The 22,572-nt window shown below is 43.2% G+C and overlaps 1 protein-coding gene across 1 annotated transcript in view; it reads right to left on the bottom strand.

Moving 5' to 3' along the window:
• The window catches only part of zbtb46 (zinc finger and BTB domain containing 46), a 166,701-nt gene that overhangs the window by 5,477 nt on the left and 138,652 nt on the right, over positions 1-22,572 (bottom strand). Inside the window, exon 4 of the mRNA XM_028811712.2 lies at positions 12,182-12,357. Within this exon, the coding sequence (XP_028667545.1) occupies positions 12,182-12,357 (176 nt within the window). The remainder of the gene's footprint in view (positions 1-12,181; positions 12,358-22,572) is intronic.

The raw sequence follows: 22,572 nt of genomic DNA, 5'->3' as shown, positions 1-22,572 counted from the left end.
AGCCGGCTTCCAGTCATTTATTGAAGCTCTGGCTTAACTGGACTCCTTGGATGTGGATTAGCAAAATGTGTGTCATCATCATTGTATATTTAAGATACACAGAAATGTGTTTCAGGACTAGGCCTTTAATTTTGTTTTTTTTTGGTACAATTCTGACTTTTCATACCTCGTTCATTTGGTGCTTTTTTGTTTCGAAATCTCTTGCGATTTCCTCTGTAACCCGATTCACTTAGATAGATGTGAACACGCCAAGTGTACTCTGGGGCAGACCTAAACAACTGTACTGAGACCCTTTGGAAAGGGTGGTCTTGATGCAATGCCAAGCAAACAATGGAGCGCAGTCTGTGTGAGCTATGGCTGTGATTCGACATGGGATCGATGTAACTACAGGAAATACTGTGCATTATGGGGGAATTTGTGCCTGCTGTGGTAGTCATGCTATGCATCTGCTGTCAGTAATTAGAGAATCTCATTTACAGCATAATGAATTTGAGTGTTAAGATGGAGCATTAAAACAATAAAAAGGAAAAAATTAATATGTACATACAAATGTCACTCAATCCACATAAAAAAACTTGCATAATTACCAGCCTGATTCAGGCTCGGAGCCTCTTGCACTTGTGTGATCTGACAAAAAAATTGATAGAAACGCACTTGTGATCGGCACGATCAAGACATGTACAGAGGTGACAAGGAACGAAGAGCAGTGCCCTGTGAGACCGATGATCTTATGATATGCATAGGCAGGTGGGGCGTCCTCTCAACGTGATCGCTTTTCCAGCGCGATGCGGATATGGTGGCTTACTAACGGTGACATTTTGTATGTAGCAAAAGTTACCGAGACATTCCAAAATGAACATTATTCAGAAGTGTCTACAAGAGTTAAGACACACATGCGATTGGGAGGCAGTTAGAGGGCCTAAATAATAATAGTACCACGTCAGACCAGGGGGGTGGCGAGCTGCACTAACTTTCTCTCTCCCTCCTCTGTAGACTATCTCCGGGAAATCCCACTAGTTGTCGGCGCTATTGATGACGCCACTTCCGGTCCCGAAGACGCCATTTCTGGCTCCTGTCCAGATGACATCACTTCCTGTCATGGCCTTTAAAGCCGCCATCTTGTCAAACCAAAATCAGTTCTGTTTTGGACTTCAACTTGAACACAACTCATCAAAATGTAACCTTTTGCAGCCAGGGCACAATACATGGGTGGCTGCCCCAAACCTTTTCAGATGTACCCGTGTCTTTCTTATCACAATGTGTAACTTAAACTAAAGGTTGAGGTGACGTTAATACAATTATAGGAAACTCAACCGCTACTTATACTGTCATAAACAGAAGCACATTGGTGTGTGCCTTCAGCACAGCTTACCTTCTTTTGTGCACTCGCTAACTTGAAATGTGTCCTTTTCGTACCATTCACAGCAGCGTGTAATTTTATAGGAGTCTTTCAGTTGTTTGATAATGGGCATTTTACTCAAGGAGCTGCATTTGATAAAAAAATCCAAATAATTATGGGAAATGCAGCGGTGCAAAAACACAACTCTTGTTGACACCATTGATATTTTTTTTCCTGGGAAATAAATGAGTCTGCCTAACGAACGAAGTCCACGACGTGCCCGTGGGACATTCATCGGTACGTTCAGATCGTTTAAAAGTTTGCAGTGTGAAAAGCAACCAAACTAACGTGAAACTGAAACAAAGTAACGAATCATCTCCTAGGTCGGAGCAAAGCAAACAGGCTAGGAGTGTGAAGACGCCTTAAGAGTCTCCTGCTCCTTTCCAGGGCGATGAATGATTTATATCTGCTGACATTTTCCAGATTGGATTTACCATTTTTTTTTTTTTTAAATAAAGCATTGCAAAAGAAACGGGGCTCCTGTAAAGCCTGTTGGCCACTTGTCTTACATATAAATGTCTACGCATGGGAGTCTGTAGCCCAGAAGTGCGGGGCAGCACAAAAAGTGCAAGGCTACAACATAAAGCTCAAAGAAAGCGACTCTGTTGTCAAAGTGAAACCGCCGAGAAAAGAGAAACTCACTTAGCCGCTAATGCACAACCGATGCAATTGATGGACTGAAGTGCCGAAGTCCATGGTTTCTAGGAGTCTGGGATTTTTACAGCACAGGCTTACACAGCTAGTTTCTTATAATTACTATAAAGCAAAGCAGTCAGTTCTGGGACTTCATCTGTTGGAGAAGTGAATGGAGGTTCGAGTTTAATAAAAGACAGGACTCCTACACCAGGGCTTACAAAGAGCACGTCTGCTCCCCCCGTGTTCTACGCCATTCAGCCGTGTTCTCCCTACCCAAATGGAAATGCTTAGCATGTTATAGGCAGATGTTTGCAATTCGCAGCATCATAAAAAGAGCAGGACCACACGCGGCAGGTGATTGAAGTAATCACTTCCTGCTTCTGTTTAATATACGTGGCCACTCAATAGCAAGGTAGACTACTCTGGCATTGATTCTCCCTGTTCCTCTTTTATTCCTGCTAAAAATGTTTCGACCACACATGGAACTAATACTGCAGCGTAAGGACCACACATTGCTAATGAGACATTACTGCTTTTTCTAAAGTTATTTTGGGCTTCAGGCACATGCCCAAAGGATGGTGCTGTCATAAACAGTGAAATTAACAAACTCTTCATCCCAAAAAATCATAAAAGGCTCATCGTGAGTGCAGTAACATTTTTTATTACATGGAGCATCTGTATACTTATGAATGCCTTGAAACTACTTCAGTTTTTGTGTCTGGTGCCTTGTGACTCGCCGGTGTGAGAAAAGCCCCACATATGACATACTGTTCAACTCATCTTGTTGTCTAGTTATGCAAGATGTCGAGATTTTTGGACTTCCCCTCTAATTTTAGCCTTCTAGACCTGAAAACCCTCCATTTTAGGCCATTTTGGATTGTATTATGTTCAGGAAATAACACCCTTATGATAAAAAGTAAACCAAGAGGTGTTTACAGGAAAAACAATCTGAAGGCCTTGAACTTGTGCATGTCATGTCAATTGAACCCCCCCCTTCTTCTTCCGGCTGCTCCCGTTAGGTGTTGCCACAGCGGATCATCTTCTTCCATATCTTTCTGTCCTCTGCATCTTGCTCTGTCATACCCATCATCTGGCATGTCCTCTCTCAGCATATCCATAAACCTTCTCGTAGGCCTTCCTCTTTTCCTCTTCCCTGGCAGCTCTATCCTTAACATCCTTCTTCCAATATACCCAGCATCTCTCCTCAGCACATGTCCAAACCAATGCAATCTTGCCTCTCTGACTTTGTCTCCCAACCATCCAACTTGAGCTGACCCTCTAATGTCCTCATTTCTTATCCTATCCATCCTTGTCACACCCAATGCAAATCTTAACATCTTTAGCTCTGCCACCTCCAGCTCTGTCTCCAACCCATATAACATAGCTGGTCTCACTACCGTCCTGTAGACCTTCCCTTTCACTCTTGCTGATACCTGTCTGTCACAAATCACTTCTGACACTTTTCTCCACCCATTCCACCCTGCCTGCACTCTTTTTCACTTCTCTTCCACAATCCCCATTACTCTGTGCTCTGTACTCATCCACCTTCGCCAACTCTACTTCTTGCATCCTCACTGTCAACTGACCCCATAAAACTTTGAAAAAATGGGAATTAGTAACATAGGCATGTGGAGTGTAGTCTTAGGGCCGGGATATATTTAACTCTATGTATGTGACGTGTATACTTGTGGACGCTGCTGCTATGCAAGCAGTGTACTGTCCGTACTTACATGAGTACTTTATGTAAATCTCAAGATTCCAGCAGGTGGCAGTGTGGGACACCATCGCGGTGATAAAACAACGTCCGGTTTCGCTGTGTTATAAGTTGATTAAAGAAAGACGTAGAAGATAGAAATTCTTTGCATTCTGATGCTGTTGCAAAGATGCAAAAAAAGATGGCAACACAGACACAGAAGATGGCATCTGAGACTTTTAGATGTATTGCATCATTATGATGGGTAATATGCAACGCTTGTATTGCCTATACGAGAAATGGATGAATCAAAGTACCACAAATACTTTTGCATTTAACTTTGATGATTTGCTTCACTGCATTGAACCATTCATCAAGTATCGAGGTGCGCACATTGATCCTGTTGGAGCTGCAGTGCGGCTTGGCGTCACATCGTTTCATCTCACAACGACTAAATCCCTGCTTCTTTTCTCTGACATTTTCTGCTTACACAGTTGTATCTGTCTCGAATTTGCATCCATTTCGGTTTGCACATTTCCAAATCCACTTTCAAAGAGCTGGCGATTTGATACCAGCTGTTCTGACAGGTATGTCTGTCACTATGGAGAAGCTGATAGAAAACAACGATGCTGGCATCACGTACCAAAAGCTGAACATACACGCCACCCATATTTTTGCTGGTACTGCAACTTGCTCAGATGACGTGTCAAAAGAGCGCTGGGAACGTGTGGAAGCCATGATGCGTGCGTGTAAGCATTTTGAGCTTCAAGTATAAACCCAGCCTTATGCTATTTTGGAGGTTGACCATCATGAATATAATGTTTTTGTGATTTGTGATTCTTTATTGGGGGTCCTAACCCTCTAAGAGCTACTCCCAATATCATTTTGGACTATTTCAAGGTCTGTGATTACAAACATGTTATTTTTGATCTTTTACTAAGCGTCTGGCCCTCAATGGACTGCTATCATAGGATGAAAATGAGATGTTTCTGTTACAATCGAAAATATTTGGACTATTATGTACTTCTACCTCATAAAGTAAATCATTACATTTCTTACGAATACCCTGCATTAGCGCGGCTTACGCTATTTCATATGCCTGCGAGGTAAGATGCTGCCATTGGAGGAAGGAGACCATTTCAAAGAATTTCGACACAAATATTAGGCCTCCTCTCTAACACTTACCTGAGATATCTTTCTATTTTCACACCACCTTGGTGCCACCTACCCGTCAATGCCAATATGCACCAAATCACACGGGTGGACATGTAACGGATGTCAAGGTAAAGTCTTGAGGCTAGCTATGCTTCTGAATGAAACCCGAATATTTAACCAGATGAACAGGTCTGAAACTATCAGCTAACCACAGTGCTAAAATATACTGCCTTTGTTACACTTGACACTGCTGGGCACGTGTCATGGTTCCAGCCCTTTGATCTCCATTAAGCCAAACTGCATTTCTGTGGTACGCATTTTCACCCATTTTAGATTAATTGCAAATGATTGCACATATTCGCTTTCTAATCAGGCTGTGATTTCTAGCCCCCCCAATCCACCCCTAAAAAAAATCCCCAGCAACCGCAAAATGGTTTGTAAAGCAAACACGTGGCTACCACAGGACGGTTCTATCGTATCAGAGGGACATGTTTTGCAAGCATTATAACTAACTGTAGCTTTATTTTTCTTTGAATAATTACTTATTAGGTTCACATGATGGAGTAATAAGAAGGCTGAACAGCAACACAAAGCCGCGCTTCAGATCGAGGTATGGTCAGCTGGTCATGTCGGTGAGGCCTATTGGGCCGCATGTACACTCGAGCGCCAAAGTACTGACATCCTGGTGTTACTCTGTGGGTGTCAATGGTGGCATGGAGTGGTGGCTCTGAGACTAGGGATTTGCACTGGTAATCGGAAGGTTGCCGGTTCGAATCCCGTAAATGCCAATAGGGACTCTTATCTGTTGGGCCCTTGAGCAAGGCTTTGAGTAGTGAGAAAAGTGCTATAGAAATGCAAATGGTCGTTCGTTCTGTCCATATGACTTGCAGAGGTTACAGGCAGAGCAAGAGCATGCATGCCAGTTTGATAAAGAGCCATAAGACTCTCCATCTTGGAGAAGAGTTCAGGAAACCGGCAAGTGGGACACATCCGCACATATGCCTGTAGATACACGCGCAAGTGTGTGTGAGTGAAGGCGCTGATATAGTGGGCACCCACCTGCAAAAAGAGGGTTCCGGATGAGAACGCCACAATGGCATCACTGATTGGTTGTGCCGGGCAGACATGGACAGATTGCCCAGGTAAATGGTGCCTGGCATATAAAACTGAACCAAGACCTGCAGAGGCCATCTTTTGACAATCTGACGACTGGTGGGAACAGAACTACAGAGCGAGCATGTTGAAGTACGGGCTAATTGTAAGCTTTCAATGTTTTCATCCTGTATTTTTGATACTTCTGTTATTTTTGGTAATTGTCTTTATAATCCTCTTGATTTCTTTCGAGAAAGAAGAGTCATTCGCTTGGTTGTTTTTCTTTCTGCAGCATTTATGTACGAGTCCATGTATATACAGTACAGTTTCACCTGCGCCTGTTTTCCTGTGCGTTTGCACAGGACTGTGTTTATTAGTACATCACACCAAAATTATTTTTCTAGCACTTTAACACAGGAAATATTGTTTTTAGATAAAATTTAGCCTGTGTCTCTATATTCTTCACCACTGATCTGCTCAGGTTAGGGTCCCAATACAAATGGCGTCACACTGTCGTCAACAACAAAGTCCAAAAAACAAAAGTGTTTCAGTCCAAAAGTAAAGGCGGTTCATACAGAACAAGCTCAACTGTTCAGATTTGGCAATGCTGCTCAATCACTCTGTTAAGCGCCTTCTGTGATGTGCTTGACGTTCATCAAATGTCGCTGGTCTTCTTTGTACATTTTCATACTTGCACTAAGGGGTTCTTTGTCAGGTTCTTCATCGCGTCGTGCGATGATCAATAAACACAATGCATACATTGGACACATGTGTACCGTGTCCTGGATAGACTTTCAGGGACCATGCTTTTATTACATGCTGGCCCCCGTGACATGCATTTCTCCATCATTCTCATTCGCGCTCTGCCCGCACTTGGTGCTGCTTTTCTTCTTTATCTTCTTCTTATTATGGTCTTTGATGTCACATCATTGGCCTTGATGGTCAGTAGTTGTCGCTGCATCTTTTTTCTTTCTGCCATGTCATCTTCTGATCAGTTTTCCTAGGCATTTTACCCCAGGAAAGGTCCAAATCCTGATAACTTCAGGGTGGTTGCCACTAGCCACATTTTTTGCTTCTTTAGTGTGTATCTCATCATAAGCTTTCAATTAAGACCAAAATCAAAGTTCTAGTCCCACTGGATCATGAGTGTGACAGAAAGTCCTAACCCTTAGCATTTTCACTATGTTTCAGTTTCCTGAGCCAACACCAAGAGATCTCCCATTCATAATTATTTCACCCTTCATGAACAGTCCATTGTGTGAGTAGTAACTAAAAACTTAAAACAAAGTCCAACCTTCCGCCCCCTTCTCCAGTTTTCTGTCTGCACAAGTTCAAAAACTTCACTTTTTGATTCAAGACTGAATCAGAAACTTGGGCATTGTGAGAAGGTAGCCCAGTGCACCTTAATGCCACTCTTTTCCATTGCACCACCCCCTAAAATTGTCCTTGTTTCATTTAATTTTCTTTTCCGCCTACGCTTGTGTATTAATTTGTTATTTTCCCCTTGTTAAATTGTATCTCAAGAACTTAAGGGAGTCTGACAAACAGGACGACACTCATCAGGCTCAATAGGCTGGCTGTCCTAACGTCTTATTCAGAAATTTTCAAAAAGCTGTCAAAGTTTCCACGTCAGCTATGTGATTTGGTAGCTTAGTCTGCATACTCCTGGCCAATATTGTATTTACTTTATCCTGTAATATTGTTATTAATTACTTTATACAGCTTGTGTGAGAGTTACATTCTGTTATTTTTCCCCTCTCTGGTGTTTTTTCTCTATTGATTTTTGAAGTAATTTGTTGTATAAGCTCTGCAACTTTTGAGAGCTTGATTGTATACTGTTACTTTCTTGTAATAAAAAAAATTAAAAAGTATTGTAACAGATGGCCAGGGCCCATGCCTGGCCGGGACTCCCCTGCACCATATGTACCAGGGGGGCAAGGGTGGAAAACCCAGTATCTCCCCCTAGACGCTAGATGGCAGCCTCCCTGGGTTGCAGCGGTGCCTCGTACTCCCCCAAGGCTTCACGGGGTTCCACTGGCGCGGCCATCCAGCAAGCGAGGTAGGTCCGGTCCCCATTTTCTCCGCAGGACATCGAGCGGAGGATGAGCACCTGGATGATCTCCCCGACATGGCTTTCCCTGGCGAGGAGGGGGCGGTGAGGGAGTGACGCCACCTCCCAGATGCAGGTGAGGGGGTGGGGAATGTGTGTCAGCGTCCTGTCGACAATCGAATCTCCATCCCGCTCCTGGTGAGTACCCGAAGGGGCCGGCGAGTAAAGGAAACTAACCTGCTTGGGGCGTCCTCCAACCCCTGCAGTCCAGTCCCTCTTGCAGGTGTTCCAGGCTCTGCAGGAAGCCCAAGAGGGACTGGAGAAGAAGCTCAGCGTGGCTGAGGGCCGAAGCGGTGCGGCGCGAGTTTCTCCAGCCTGCAGAATGCGGCGGTACAGATAAGTGAAGCCTGTGCCGTATATGAAAGGGGAGGGCGAAGCGCAACAGCGGCAGCAGTGACCAGTTCTGTTTGCCAGGCAGCCCCGCCTCCTACAAGAGACGCAGCCACGATGACTGACAGTGCGGCAAAGGACAGCGCAGGGAGGCAGCTGATAGACATCGGCTGCCAAACAACCTTGCCTCGACTGCCAGCATCAGTCTCGCGGGTGTCAAAAGGGATACAGACGGTAAGGGGTCTCCCTTCTTCCCATAAGGGGACCCAGACCATCAGTGCACCCCAGAGCAAGAGGAGAACCCGGAGGAAGAAACGGAATACTCCCAACAGTGCGCAGCGCGAGCCAGTCTGCCTGAAGGCAGTGGAGGGCTGTGCTGCGAAGTGGTGGAAACATCAGGTGCCTTCAGCGGAGTGGACGAGGGAGCAGGTCTTTCCATCCTGCTTCCAATCCCGCAGAGGTCGACTTGGAGGGGGGCGGTGTTGCTATAACTGCAGCCGCTGTGGTCACGTCTGGCAGTGTTGTCCTGAGAGGACGGCCAATTGGCATGGACATCAGGGCAACACCCCCAGACTTCTTGCTTTTGTCTCCACAGGGCGGAGCCGTGGTACTAAGGACACCATCTCCCCATCATGGAGATGACCAGCCCTCACGGGATGTGCCACTGAGCCCTACGGGGCTCATCTGAGGGAAGGGCACTGTGACAGATGGCTGGGACCCGTGCCTGGCTGGGATGCCCCTGCACCATATGTACCAGGGAGGCAAGGGTGGGAAACCCAGTATCTCCCCCTGGACGCTAGATGGCAGCCTCTCTGGGGGTTGGAGTTCTGTGCAGCCCTGTGGGGTTCCGCAGGCGCCGCCAGGGGGTGCTGCAGCAGAAGCTGCTGGCCCCTTTTGGGCACTGGTTCTGCCACACCTGGAAGTGCAGCCGGCATAGCAAGCACCTGGAGCACTTCCGGGTGGGCCATAAAAGGAGCCAGCAACCACCACTCAAGGGCCAGAGTCGGGAGGAGGAGTGGTGGTAGAAGAGAAAGGAGTGTTTTGGTGTCGTAGTTCTGGTGCTTGGGACTGTGTTGCGGCTGGGGGGATTACGGGGAAGATGTGCCCTCCAGCTGAAGAAAATAAAAGTTCTGTTTTGTTTTATTTTATACATGCCTCCCATGTCAATCTGTGTCGGGTCAGGCGCAATACCCCAACCCAGCCGAAGTTTTGCTTCCTAAAGTTATTTGTTGGTTATTTACGATAGCTTCAAGCTGAACACGAATGTAGGAGTTTGGAGAAACATGAATTACATTTTGTTCAATTTAGCATGTTTAATGGTGTTGACACATTGCATTAGTTCAATTACGTTAAAAATGCACTCATGGGTTCCACTTGTCCTGATACGGCTTTCCCATCCTTCCGATGTCCTGGTGAAACCTTTCATGATGTTCCTCACTGACTGCATCAAGACTAGCAGGGAAGAAGCCCAAGTGTGAATGCAGAAAATTAATTTTTCCGGGACCATGCTGCAAATCATTGGTTTTGTGTCAAAAGGCAAATATAATTTTAGGTTGCATCATAAAGGCTGTTGAACACAAATCAAGAGATGATATGCTCAGACTATATAATGCACTGGTAAGACCACATTTGGAATGTTGTGTGCAGTTCTGGTCACCATGTGACAAGAAAGACATAGCAGCACGTGAAGCTGTGCAGCGAAGAGCAACCAAGCATGTCATACTCTGACAGAACTAAACCTGTGCAGTCTCGAGCTGGGGAGACTCCATGGGGACATAATCCAGATCTTCAAAATTCTCAAAGGCGCCGATACAACAGATCCAGCAGCATTCTTTTAACTTAGGGGTGAACAATGCACTTCAGGATACTAGTGGAAATTAAGGGATGGGAATTTGAGATTTAGACCAGGAAGCACTTCTATGTACACAGAGTTGTGGGAATCTGGAACAAACTACTGAGACATGTAATTGAAGCAAAAACTTTGACAACCTTTACGAGATATCTGGAAGAGATACTCTCTAAATATTAGCTAAACGAACAAGCTCGGAGGACTGAATGGTCTCCTCTCGCTTGTCATATTTCTTCTGTACATATTCCTGAAGCATCTCGTCAAGCAGCTGGATGTAGTCTGGTACTACGTAGTTGTCAAGAAAATGATCAATGACATCCTTAAATGCCTTCCCTATGGGGCCGCTAGCAGATTTTCAAACCACTTGTCATCGATAGCACATCTAGTTTGTGGACTAATAATCTTAATCTTGGAAGTTATAAATATCAAAATTCTTCACTTTACTTGTTCAGCACCTTCATAAAATTTTTCACCAGTCCAAGTTTCATATGAGGAGGAGGTGAGTCAACAAGACGTTTATGTGCCCCATTTTACAGCTTACGGAACAGACAGTTCTTTATAATGTCACGAGACTGTTTAGCATGGCTGTCCCACTGGCAAATGAAGCAACAGGACCCGGTATATCCAAACTGTATTCCTAGTAGCAGTGCCACTAACGTTGGATCAGCACAGATGTCTCAGATGTAGTTGTTGTACTGTATACAGTAGGTTTCAACAACAGTGCCAAGTTTTTGTAGGTTTCTTTCATTTGTACTGCAATGGGTAGCCAATGGGTTTTGAAGAGTGAACGAAACAGAACCAGTAACAAGCCACCATTGTTGTGGGTCATGCTCCAAACCCAAAGCCGGGCCAAGACTAAACAAAACCGTTTACTTTGTGGGCAACATATTAAAATATGAGAGGCAAATAGATGAATGCAATAAAATGGTAGAGGAAAGGAAAATTTAAAGGTGATTTTTGACATCAGTAGACCAAAATCCATAAGATGCTCCCAAAAGCAATCAGGAAGCAAAACCTTTGTGTTATTAATGTATCAAAGAAAGTGGATTAACTCGCCACTACGCAGTATGCTAACCCAACCCCCCCACACACACACAGACACAAAAGAACCTTTAAGAGGTAGGATTATGACGTCTACACAAAACATGGCAGGTTCTGACTTGCCAATGCAGAGGTCTTAGCTTGCTGCTGCTGTTATGGGCCTCTAACAACCACCCTGGGCATAAACCTCCTCACATCTGGGCTGCAGCTTCAACACACCCGACTGCTGTCCACTGACACTTGCTGCACTGCATATCACACACTTTTGAAAATTGTCTGTGCTTTTTTACATTCAGTGCAGGCTGCAACTGTATGATTGAGCTCTCTTTATATTTATTTATGTATTATGACCAAGACAAGATCATTAAACACAATTTTCAGCACACTGGTTATATGGGGGAGGTAAAACTCATACTTGAAAGCCCTTCTAAAAGCTAAACAAGTCCCACGGCATTCGAATGAATCTATGCGTGATGACTTACACCTCTGCTAAAACTGTAGAAAATCAATCTGCACAGCCATTTTGACGAGTGCTGCCTTTAAGGCTGTGTCTGGAGAGTGCGCTAGCCTATATGGTTTACAAAACACCACGGTCAAGTGCTCCTGCTCCTGTTTGGAGTACATTAATTTCATTGTGTAACTGAATCTACTTACCACACTGCAATCCGTCCAATTAAAACAAAATAAAGCTACTCTTAAGCCTTTAATATTGCAGTAATCTCAAACTGTTATTTCCTCTTGACAAGTCACCAGTGCTGTTCTACAGCCCAACTTTGTAAAAGTCTCTTTCTGCAACATTCCTTTGTGTGTAAAATTTATTTTTCTTCCTTCAATGAAAAAATGAGAACATGTCAGGCTTAGCTCTCTGCTACTCACCAGCGTGTGCCTCTTCATGTGCTCTCTTCGGGTGAACTTCTTGCCACAGATCTCGCAGGGGTACGGCCTCTCGCCGGTGTGGGAACGCATGTGTCTCTTCAAGATGCACTGGTGCATGGCGGAGAAGCTACAGTAGGGGCACTTGAATTTCTTCCTGATGACTGTAAACTCGTTCACTGCAACACAGGACACAAACAAATACAGAGATCAGAACTCGGAAGCGGTCATGTTTGTGTTGGTGACACTTCATTTTGTTGTTTCAGTTACTTACAAGGTCTCGATGGGGTTGTGGATACAGTTGCTTAGTTCGTGTGCTTTTGTTATGTGTGTGTATGTTTCACGCCTGATTTGATAAGACAACGTCAAAAAATAGGCAAAATTAATTTTTTTTTCTTTAAAGTCTTACTCAAAATGCCTTATTGTTGGAAATGGGCCACACAGATTATATTTGTTACATAAAAAAGGTTTCAGATCATACAGATTTCTTTTGGATTCCTTCAAGGTCTGACTCTGATGTCTCTATTAATCTTACTTTACAACATTTTTTTTCCAAGTTGATCAAACCTGCTAAATGTTTTGACTACTTTTTGCTAAAAAACCTTGAAAAGCATGTTCTTTTTCTTCACAAAAGTCAACAATGTCGGTTATCTCGCAGCTAAAAGCTCCCTGGTGGGTACGTATTGGTATTTCAGAATTGGACCGTTACTGCTGTTCATATAAACTCAAGATACTGCTGCGGTCGTTAGATTCACACTGGTTTGGTGTTAACACTACACAGGGATACATATTTCTTTATTGTCAACAAACACATCTGTTGCTTTACAAAATAATATATACTATGCATATTACACAATAATGTAAAAAAAGGTGCAATGAAAACATTAAATTCTCGGCATACATCCATATTCTGTCAAGTGTCTCAGAATTACTCCTCGGCATTACACCACTGACTGAGTAGGATAAGAATTTGTCCTACCTTGAGCGTGGGAAAGGCGCTACATAAATAAAATGCATGATTATTATTTTTATTAACTCATGAGTAGGACTTGAGAAATATTCATGAAGCGCTGCACACCTATTCACAGCCAGGACGAGGAGTTCACGGAGAATGTTTCATAGTTTCCTAGGAAATCATGATGGCATTTTGTAGTTTTCAGATATTAATGCTATGACTTCACCACAAATATAAGAAGAATATTTAAAGTAGTAGCAGGAGGAGAGGAAGTGGAAGAAGAAAACATAGTAAGGTAGAAAATTGTGTTACACGCATAAAATTGTAGCCACTTCGCAACAACATCTGGAATTATCCTGTAGTGAGCACTGAGATGAAGTCACTCAGTCCAAACACCGAATGCGAATGAAGACCAATATCAGGCACGTTTATTTAACTTCTTCTAGAAGAATCACCTTCCCACTGTTATGGCTGTGGCAAATGCCTCGTGAAGTAACAGTTACTGAAACCAGCCACTGCTATTCTTGTGCTGTATCTTCCAGTGATCCCGATTGTCTTCCACTGTGCCGTGCCTCTCTCCATGATCCCTCCCTTATCTTCTTTCAGGCTCTCTCTATCCACTGCCTGCCTTCTTGATCCTCCCTGCACTTGTAAAGTGTAACGCGAATGTTCCAGAGGTTCACAGAAAGCAGAGCTCAGCAGACCTCTGTGACATTGTGCTGTTGACCTCCCATCCAGCACCATGTATCTTTAGGTCAATATGCTAGCTGCTACAACACAGGTTTCATCCATGACCACCTGTGTGTTAAAGCGTGTTTATCTGCACTTGGGGCAATGATCTCTATGCACATGCCTCTTGTCTTAACATTACCTCACGTGGAGTAGTCAGCAAATAAAATAGAAGTATAAATCTGCGTATTACCTCGCATGTTTTAAGGGTGTTCAAAGTTTGGTACAAAATTCGAGAAATGGTTGGTTGTGAAATACCTGACTCACCACCATCGCTAAGCTGCATTTTACATGTAATGTTGCCAACGCTCTCATTTTGGCTGACAATACATGGCATCTCCATATAGATGGAGAAGTCACGTAACATACAAGATTTATTACAACTATTATTTCTTTGCTATCAAATCAATATCTTTTTACATGTGAGAGCTGATCTCTGCCTGAACACCATCTTCTCACAACTTGTAGCAAGTCAGGACAACTCGCAAGCTCTTCTAAATGCTGGTGAAGTTAGGAGGAGTTTCCTATCTAAGCTAAACTGATAAAATGTGTTTACCTCTACACCTTAAGAGTAGGACAAAATTTAGATCACTCTGAGATTTTTGAGACAGGACTGTTTTCCTACTCTGAAACGCTTAACAAACATGGCCACTGACCTGGCTTCTTCTACTACCAAGTTGTGAGGGGCTGACATGAACAAACACCAGGCAGGACGGTAGTCCATTTTTCGTTCACTTTTCTAAAGTGATCATGGTCTTCATGGTGTCTATTTAAGGGCTTTCAGGCCCAATTAATCAATTTCTGCAGTTTGTTTTTTTTTACTCAAACACTTTATCAAAAAGTCTTTTTCTTTTTATTTGATCGTTTAACGCCATCGTGTACGGAAAACAGATGCCACTGCTTTGTGGATGTTGTGTCGTTCATCACTCAGGCAATGTTTGGCACGATGACGATCTCATCAATGCGACCATTTAAAGATCGCTTTTTTTACTTCTGATTTATCCAAGACTGGATAAAAACCTGTGGACTCTTTTCTTTGCATTTTCAGATTTAAAAGACCTTACTTTCTGAGTTTTGGCAACAATTTCAGTTTTGCCCTTTATATTATGATGAAAGATAGTAATAGCCTGCTGGTTTAACAAAGTGTGCACCTCTCTGACTACATTTCTCTTCTGGTCCTTTTCAAAAATCTTTCTATCTTGTTCACACAGTACAAACTGCTGAACAACTCTATGTGCATATTTTTGGGATTTAGGAGGAAACGTAAAAAGCATAAATAGATAAAGAGAGCATGTACGAGACAGCTGCCCTGCCAAACATCCAACCCAGGTCCCTGGAGTCATGAGGCAGCAGTGATGGCACAACCACCAACCTGTCAATTTCTAGTTATCAAATGTTTCCAAGACAAAATGGCAATGTAAAGTGTGTGTGTGATGCTATTTTGTTGCATATTACTACAGAGTATTTTCTAACCTATCCATTCATTGCCCACCTTCTTCCAAGTCAAAGATGTGGAAAGCCAGAGCCTGTTCTAACAGCATTGGGAGCGAGGTAGGAATCAAGACTAGATGGGGCAGCAGCCTTTCAGTTGACATATTTACATGCATACTCACACTCACTCAAACAGGCTGATTAAATGAACTTTAGAACTGACAGTTTGATACTGAATGTAGGGCAAGCCTAAGGAGACACACTGTGGTAATGATCAAAAAGACAGAGGAAGGTACCCTGCCAAAGTGGAATTACTGTATACTATCGTGCTATTGCATGTGGCATAACTGGATAACGTGTGCTACAATATATACGTATGTATAAGGGGGTGTACCAGCCACCCTAAACAAACACAGACAGGCAGACACGAGTTCAAGTCAAGCACACACGTTTATTCCCGTGGGGAAGGCTTTTCCCTTTGCTCCCCACTACATAGCACAACACAATCCTTTTTTCCTTTCTCTTTCTCTGCCACCACCTTCACTCCTCTCCCAGCAGGCTTTGTCCTCCTCCTCCTGACTCTGGCTCCTCAAATAGAGTTAGGTGGCCCCTTTTATAGGGCACCCGGAAGTGCTCCAGGTACTCCCAGATCCTCTTCCGGGTGTGGCGACCCAGCAGGCCAAACCCGTGGCCCTGCTGTCAGCCAGGGGAGTTGCTCTTTTGTGTTCCAGGAGAGGTTTTGCCCTGAATATGCTCTCTTCCCCGGTCCTTCCACCACAGGAGCCTCCCGGCTGTCCACCACAATATATATTTTATAATTAAAATGGAAAAAATACTCAGGCTTTCCAAAGGCAAAGTTCAATAGATATACAAACACAGTACTAAGCTGTGAATACAAAAGGTATGGCTGTTGACCCCTAGCTATGGCAGTAGTGATTTCCTGCAAAAACCCTGAGATGCCAACCCAGTTCTGATGCAAATGCCACATTATATGTGCCATATCAATGGAAATAAGAAGCTATGGCACAGGATTATGGTTGAAGTAAGCTGTAAGTAACTGTGAAGAGAAGACTTTGATCTGCAGGTTTGGAAGGTCAATAGCAGTAAGAAAGCCAAAGTGAAAACGGCCAAAGGTTTTTAAGAAATTTTTGCAGTTTAATGACTCAATGTCACAAAAAGTGAGTCTTGCTTAAATCAGCCACTGCTAAGCTGAGCTTGAAGCTGTTGTCTCGTGAGTTGCCTGTGACGCAAGCCGTTGACTCTCAGAAGCATGGCATCTGATTCCGTTGAGGCTCTGGGTATGCCAGACCTGTTCCTGTCAGTTCCTTCCAGTTTCCAAGTTCCTTTTGATGGTCCAGGAAACTGTACTCATGGACATCTTGGCTGTCTTTGTAATTTCCCCAAAGGAAAGACCTAAACATTTAAGGGTCAGCAAGGTCTGCCTGTCTTCTTTTGTTAATTGCCTTTTTCTTGCCATTATTATAGCAATAAAGAGTGCAATCTTATCGAAACGATGCTTCCGAGGGGTGTAGCAACACGGTTTGTTCCAAAACTGCATTTACACAGATAGAGGATTTGTAAGTAATCACCAAAAGTCTGGACACCTGTAGGAATTGTTTCAAGGCTTCATTAACTACCATCGTTGCAGAAAAGCTGCAAGTTGTTAACCCATTATTTGCTCCCTACAAAAAACACCTTTTTGTATAACTGTATCTCTTTTGGTAACCTAAACTTTTGTGTTAACCTCTGAAAGTTTACTGCTTACCTTTGTAATTAGTAATTAATTATTTCTGGTTATTCAGCAGTCTCCTGAAATTTCAATAAAAATCAGAGAAATGGGGGTGTTCTAAAGCTGTTCCTCTGTAACATGTCTCTACTTTTACTCACATATGGCTGGTGGGTGGTTTATACAACTCCGCTTACAGGACACTAAAGTCTTTGATGCACCTCGGAGGTAAGACAGGTACATCTTGTATGTAAAATACAAGGACCTAGAAACCTAGCAAGACCACACACCCGTTCAGAGTCGATTTTTCTCCTTTTGACAGACAAATTTGTAGACCTCCAGACCACACCAAACCACATGACTGAATGCCTCTGCCATTTCAAAGGCACACACTCCAAACAAGGCCACTCACACTTGGACCCTCCTATTCTCAGCCTTTGAGATCTCTTTAATGCTCGCCTTGACCTTTTGATACGCGGCTCTCTTGGCTTTTCTCTATGGCTGTAATCTGATTCTTTCTGCCTATTTGTGCATCACAGGACTCCTTTGAAAGGGATATTTACTCGCTTTATAAAACACAATGACATATAAAAGGTATTGAAGAGCATAAGCATGTATTGATTGATGGAAATATAATGTTTTGCCCTTATAAGTGGGGGTTGGGGTATATAATTGAGATAGATCGAGTGGGCCTAGGAATTCTGGTTTTGCTGTGCGTTCCCTTGTGAGACCACATGATTTGTAGTAAAGAAAGCCCTTTTTGACCTGCTCCGGTATCTTTGCGATTGCTGTTGGGCACATATGGGCAACAGTGGTCGTCCCGTTATGTAATGTAATTAAAAGAGCCTGCTGTGACAGAGTGCGGATTATAAGAAGTATAACTGACGTGGAGGCAGGAGATACAAATTAAAATATTTCAAGGTGTTAGAGCGTCTGCTTTATTGACAAAGCTACTTGGCACCTCAGAGGCATTTTTGGCAATGTTTGCTTTTATGGCAGTTGTTACTCAGTGATGCCACGCATGAAACAATATACTGTGCATATGCCTTATAATGCAAAAGAGGTTTTTGTTTTGCTTTATTGTTTCAGTTTACTAGGATGGTACAAAGCCAACTAATGATGAGCAAAAACATGCAGAAGGAAAAATGAGTGGGCTACAGCACAGGATCATTTGCAGTACAAACAACTTTTGAAGCATTCATTTGGCAGGCTCTGCAGTAATTACTTCACGCTCTAGCATTTGTTCGCTCTTTAAATGTGTGCTGTAGTTCAACTGCATTAGGCCGAGTCTGAACCAAGGGAAAAGCATACATGTGTCATCAGGGTAAGCACATCAGCTAATCCAATTTAAGAGCTCAAGCTTCAGCTGGCCATATTAAACAAAAAAAAAAGTGACAAATTCTGTAAACTGTCTTCTATATAAAACACTTTCACGGAGCTAGTGGTGTACATTTTTATACTTATCAAAGGCTTATTACTGTTGGATGGAACACACATTCCACAAGCATAACAGGAAATGTCAGGTAAGCACTTCAGTCTTTCTACAGCAAACAAATCCGTTCATGTGGTGCAATCTAGCAGCATGCACAGGAAATTAAACTGGCCAGAGGCTTGAAGAGTACCCACCCCGCGAGACAGGAGGAATCTCATCAAAAGAGAAGCTGAAGAGTTGAATTCTCTTTGTATCACGCTTCAACAGCCTGTAAAAACTGAAAACGTAGGTAAAACATTCTTTATAGAGATTCCAGGACTCTTGAAAAACAAAATCTTTGAACATATGTAAAGCTTTAGGTTGTATACCATTCAGCCAGTCATTTGGGGGTCCATTCATTCACCTATTTATTTTAAGGCCAGCTAAAGCCTACTACAGAGTCATGGGGCTGCACTTAGCAGCATGGGGCAGAAGGCAGGAAACACCTTTGAACGGAGTGTCTTCTCAGCACACACACCCCACATACAGGCCTCACCAGACCTGAAACACTCATCTTTGGGTTGACACCGGAACGACATGCTAACTTCACACCAACAGTGCGCAGTTTAGGATTCATGTGTAAGAGACGCAGGTCAAAAATGAAAATGCAAAAACCAAGTCAAAACCAGGAATCCTTTGTCAGAGCCCAAAAGGCAATCAAAATATAAAAGAATAATTATAGTTATTTATTAAGCAAAAGGTTATTATTCATTAAGGATGGATACCCTGGAAATAATGGGGCTGAACTTTATAACGTCACTTGTTTGACATTACATATAAGTACGTCCCGGGAATTTTGAGATGGGTTTACATGGTAATGGTCAGGAGAACGCTGGCCGCCTGTGGCCACACAAACTGACCACTAATTCAGATTATCTGTACTTCACAGCCCCACACTAGATGTACAGTGCATCCGGAAAGTATTCACAGCGCATCACTTTTTCCACATTTTGTTATGTTACAGCCTTATTCCAAAATGGTTTAAATTCATTTTTTTCCTCGGAATTCTACACACAACACCCCATAATGACAACGTGAAAAAAGTTTACTTGAGGTTTTTGCAAATTTATTAAAAAAAAAAAAATTGAGAAATCACATGTACATAAGTATTCACAGCCTTTGCCATGAAGCTCAAAATTGAGCTCAGGTGCCTCCTGTTTCCCCTGATCCTCCTTGAGTCCACCTGTGGTAAATTCAGTTGATTGGACATGATTTGGAAAGGCACACACCTGTCTATATAAGGTCCCACAGTTGACAGTTCATGTCAGAGCACAAACCAAGCATGAAGCCAAAGGAATTGTCTGTAGACCTCCGAGACAGGATTGTTTCGAGGCACAAATCTGGGGAAGGTTACAGAAAAATTTCTGCTGGTTTGAAGGTCCCAATGAACACAGTGGCCTCCATCATCCGAAAGTGGAAGAAGTTCGAAACCACCAGGACTCTTCCTAAAGCTGGCCGGCCATCTAAACTGAGCGATCGGGGGAGAAGGGCCTTAGTCAGGGAGGTGACCAAGAACCCGATGGTCACTCTGTCAGAGCTCCAGAGGTCCTCTGTGGAGAGAGAAGAACCTTCCAGAAGGACAACCATCTCTGCAGCAATCCACCAATCAGGCCTGTATGGTAGAGTGGCCAGACGGAAGCCATTCCTTAGTAAAAGGCACATGGCAGCCCGCCTGGAGTTTGCCAAAAGGCACCTGAAGGACTCTCAGACCATGAGAAAGAAAATTCTCTGGTCTGATGAGAGAAAGATTGAACTCTTTGGTGTGAATGCCAGGCATCACGTTTGGAGGAAACCAGGCACCGCTCATCACCACGCCAATACCATCCCTACAGGAACTGGGAGACTAGTCAGGATAAAGGGAAAGATGACTGCAGCAATGTACAGAGACATCCTGGATGAAAACCTGCTCCAGAGCGCTCTTGACCTCAGACTGGGGCGACGGTTCATCTGTCAGCAGGACAACGACCCTAAGCACACAGCCAAGATATCAAAGGAGTGGCTTCAGGACAACTCTGTGAATGTCCTTGAGTGGCCCAGCCAGAGCCCAGACTTGAATCCGATTGAACATCTCTGGAGAGATCTTAAAATGGCTGTGCACCGACGCTTCCCATCCAACCTGATGGAGTTTGAGAGGTGCTGCAAAGAGGAATGGGCGAAACTGGCCAAGGATAGGTGTGCCAAGCTTGTGGCATCATATTCAAAAAGGCTTGAGGCTGTAATTGCTGCCAAAGGTGCATCGACAAAGTATTGAGCAAAGGCTGTGAATACTTATGTACATGTGATTTCTCAGTTTTTTTATTTTTAATAAATTTGCAAAAACCTCAAATAAACTTTTTTCACGTTGTCATTATGGGGTGTTGTGTGAAGAATTCTGAGGAAAAAAATGAATTTAATCCATTTTGGAATAAGGCTGTAACATAACAAAATGTGGAAAAAGTGATGCGCTGTGAATACTTTCTGGATGCACTGTATATAACAGTTCTAAATAACTACTAGAAGTGAGCACACAATTTATAAATATCAGAGATCATAATAGCTGTGGGGTAGCAGTTCTAACCACAATTCCACTGTGCCTGTCATTTTTTTCCAGATAACATCACATCCATTTGCTACTGAATGCCACGGACCAGGGTTTACCGGTATTGCTTACTGTCTGTGAACTCAGTGGTAAACACATGAGGAACGTGGATGGCCTAATGTTTTCTGGAAAGCATCTAATCAGTATCAATTAAATTATATATTACTAGGAAACACTTGGTCCTCCAGTCCTCAAAGAAAGGTGGTTTGTGTACTGCTTATGAAAAACAGCAGCTTGGGTGACTCTGGCAAGGGTGTTGCCACCACCCCTGTCATGCCCTAACATCAGTATGACATGTTTGCAATAAAAATGGTCAATCAACCTGTGCAACATACTTCGCAGTCAGCAGATGTTGTCGCCATTCTTTTCCTGTTTCATGTGGCCAGGCAGTGCCAATGATCCGATGCCTAATTATGTGGTGGAGGTAGCCTAAAGCTCTAAGTCTTTGGTCATGTATGACTTTTTTGTTTTTGCAGACTTCTGTTTGCCAAAAACAAAATTAGTCAGCCTGTGAAATGTGCTTCACTGTCAACAGGGCACAGTTCTTTCCCTGTTAAGTATTGCCATGTACACATGCCTCTGTTCTTTCTCTGTCAACCACAGTGCATGGCTGTGCCATTGCTTGCCATAAGCAGGGCCTGAAACCCAATTAAGTAGTTGAGGTAGCCCGCACCTACAAATCATGGGTCATGTTATACATATCACACCATATACTCTCTATTAAGAAACAATAGCAAGGTTCAAGACCCAGTGGCTTGCGAGTTTTTGTGTGACAGACGAACAATCCTTAGCCTTTACATATAAATGTGATTTGAATATGTCCTCATCAAAAACAACAGGAAGCCCCCTCACACCTTATTTTAGCCACCACTTTAACTTGCTTAAACTTTTGATTATAAAAGCTCACTCTACACTTCTTGCTCTTTGAGCTGTCCTTAGTTGACAAAACACCTTAACCCAGTGCCGTTACCGAGAAGTATAGCAGACATGTGTCTTATCTTTGTGCTTTACTTATGATCTTTGATTCTGTCCTGTAACAACAAAGCATACATACATCATTCAACGCATACAGTATTTGTAGCAAGGATGATCCATCCATCCATTATCCAACCCGCTATATCCTAACTACAGGGTCACGGGGGTCTGCTGGAGCCAATCCCAGCCAACACAGGGTGCAAGGCAGGAAACAAACCCCGGGCAGGATGCCAGCCCACCGCAGGCAAGGATGATTAAACTTGAATTCTCTTAACCCTTAGCCATGTTGAAAATGTGTCCCTTCTCTAACATAAGTGAGAAAGTCACACGGACAACTTCTTCATTTATTATGTAAGTATTCGCTAATACACTACAGTGTGGAAATATTCTTGAAAACTGCAGATCTGTAATCCTAATTTGCAACACTGTAGAGATAAAATGGATATGGCAATACCTTTCCATTGCAATGAGAGACAACAAAACTACATGAACTTTTCTTTTCAACCAACGTTTTCTTAACTCCATGGCA

Source organism: Erpetoichthys calabaricus, chromosome 10 (genome assembly GCF_900747795.2).
Source record: "Erpetoichthys calabaricus chromosome 10, fErpCal1.3, whole genome shotgun sequence".
NCBI classification, from domain to species: Eukaryota; Metazoa; Chordata; class Cladistia; order Polypteriformes; family Polypteridae; genus Erpetoichthys; species Erpetoichthys calabaricus.
Note: the sequence above shows the minus strand (reverse complement) of the source record. Positions and strands in the feature narration are given on the sequence as shown.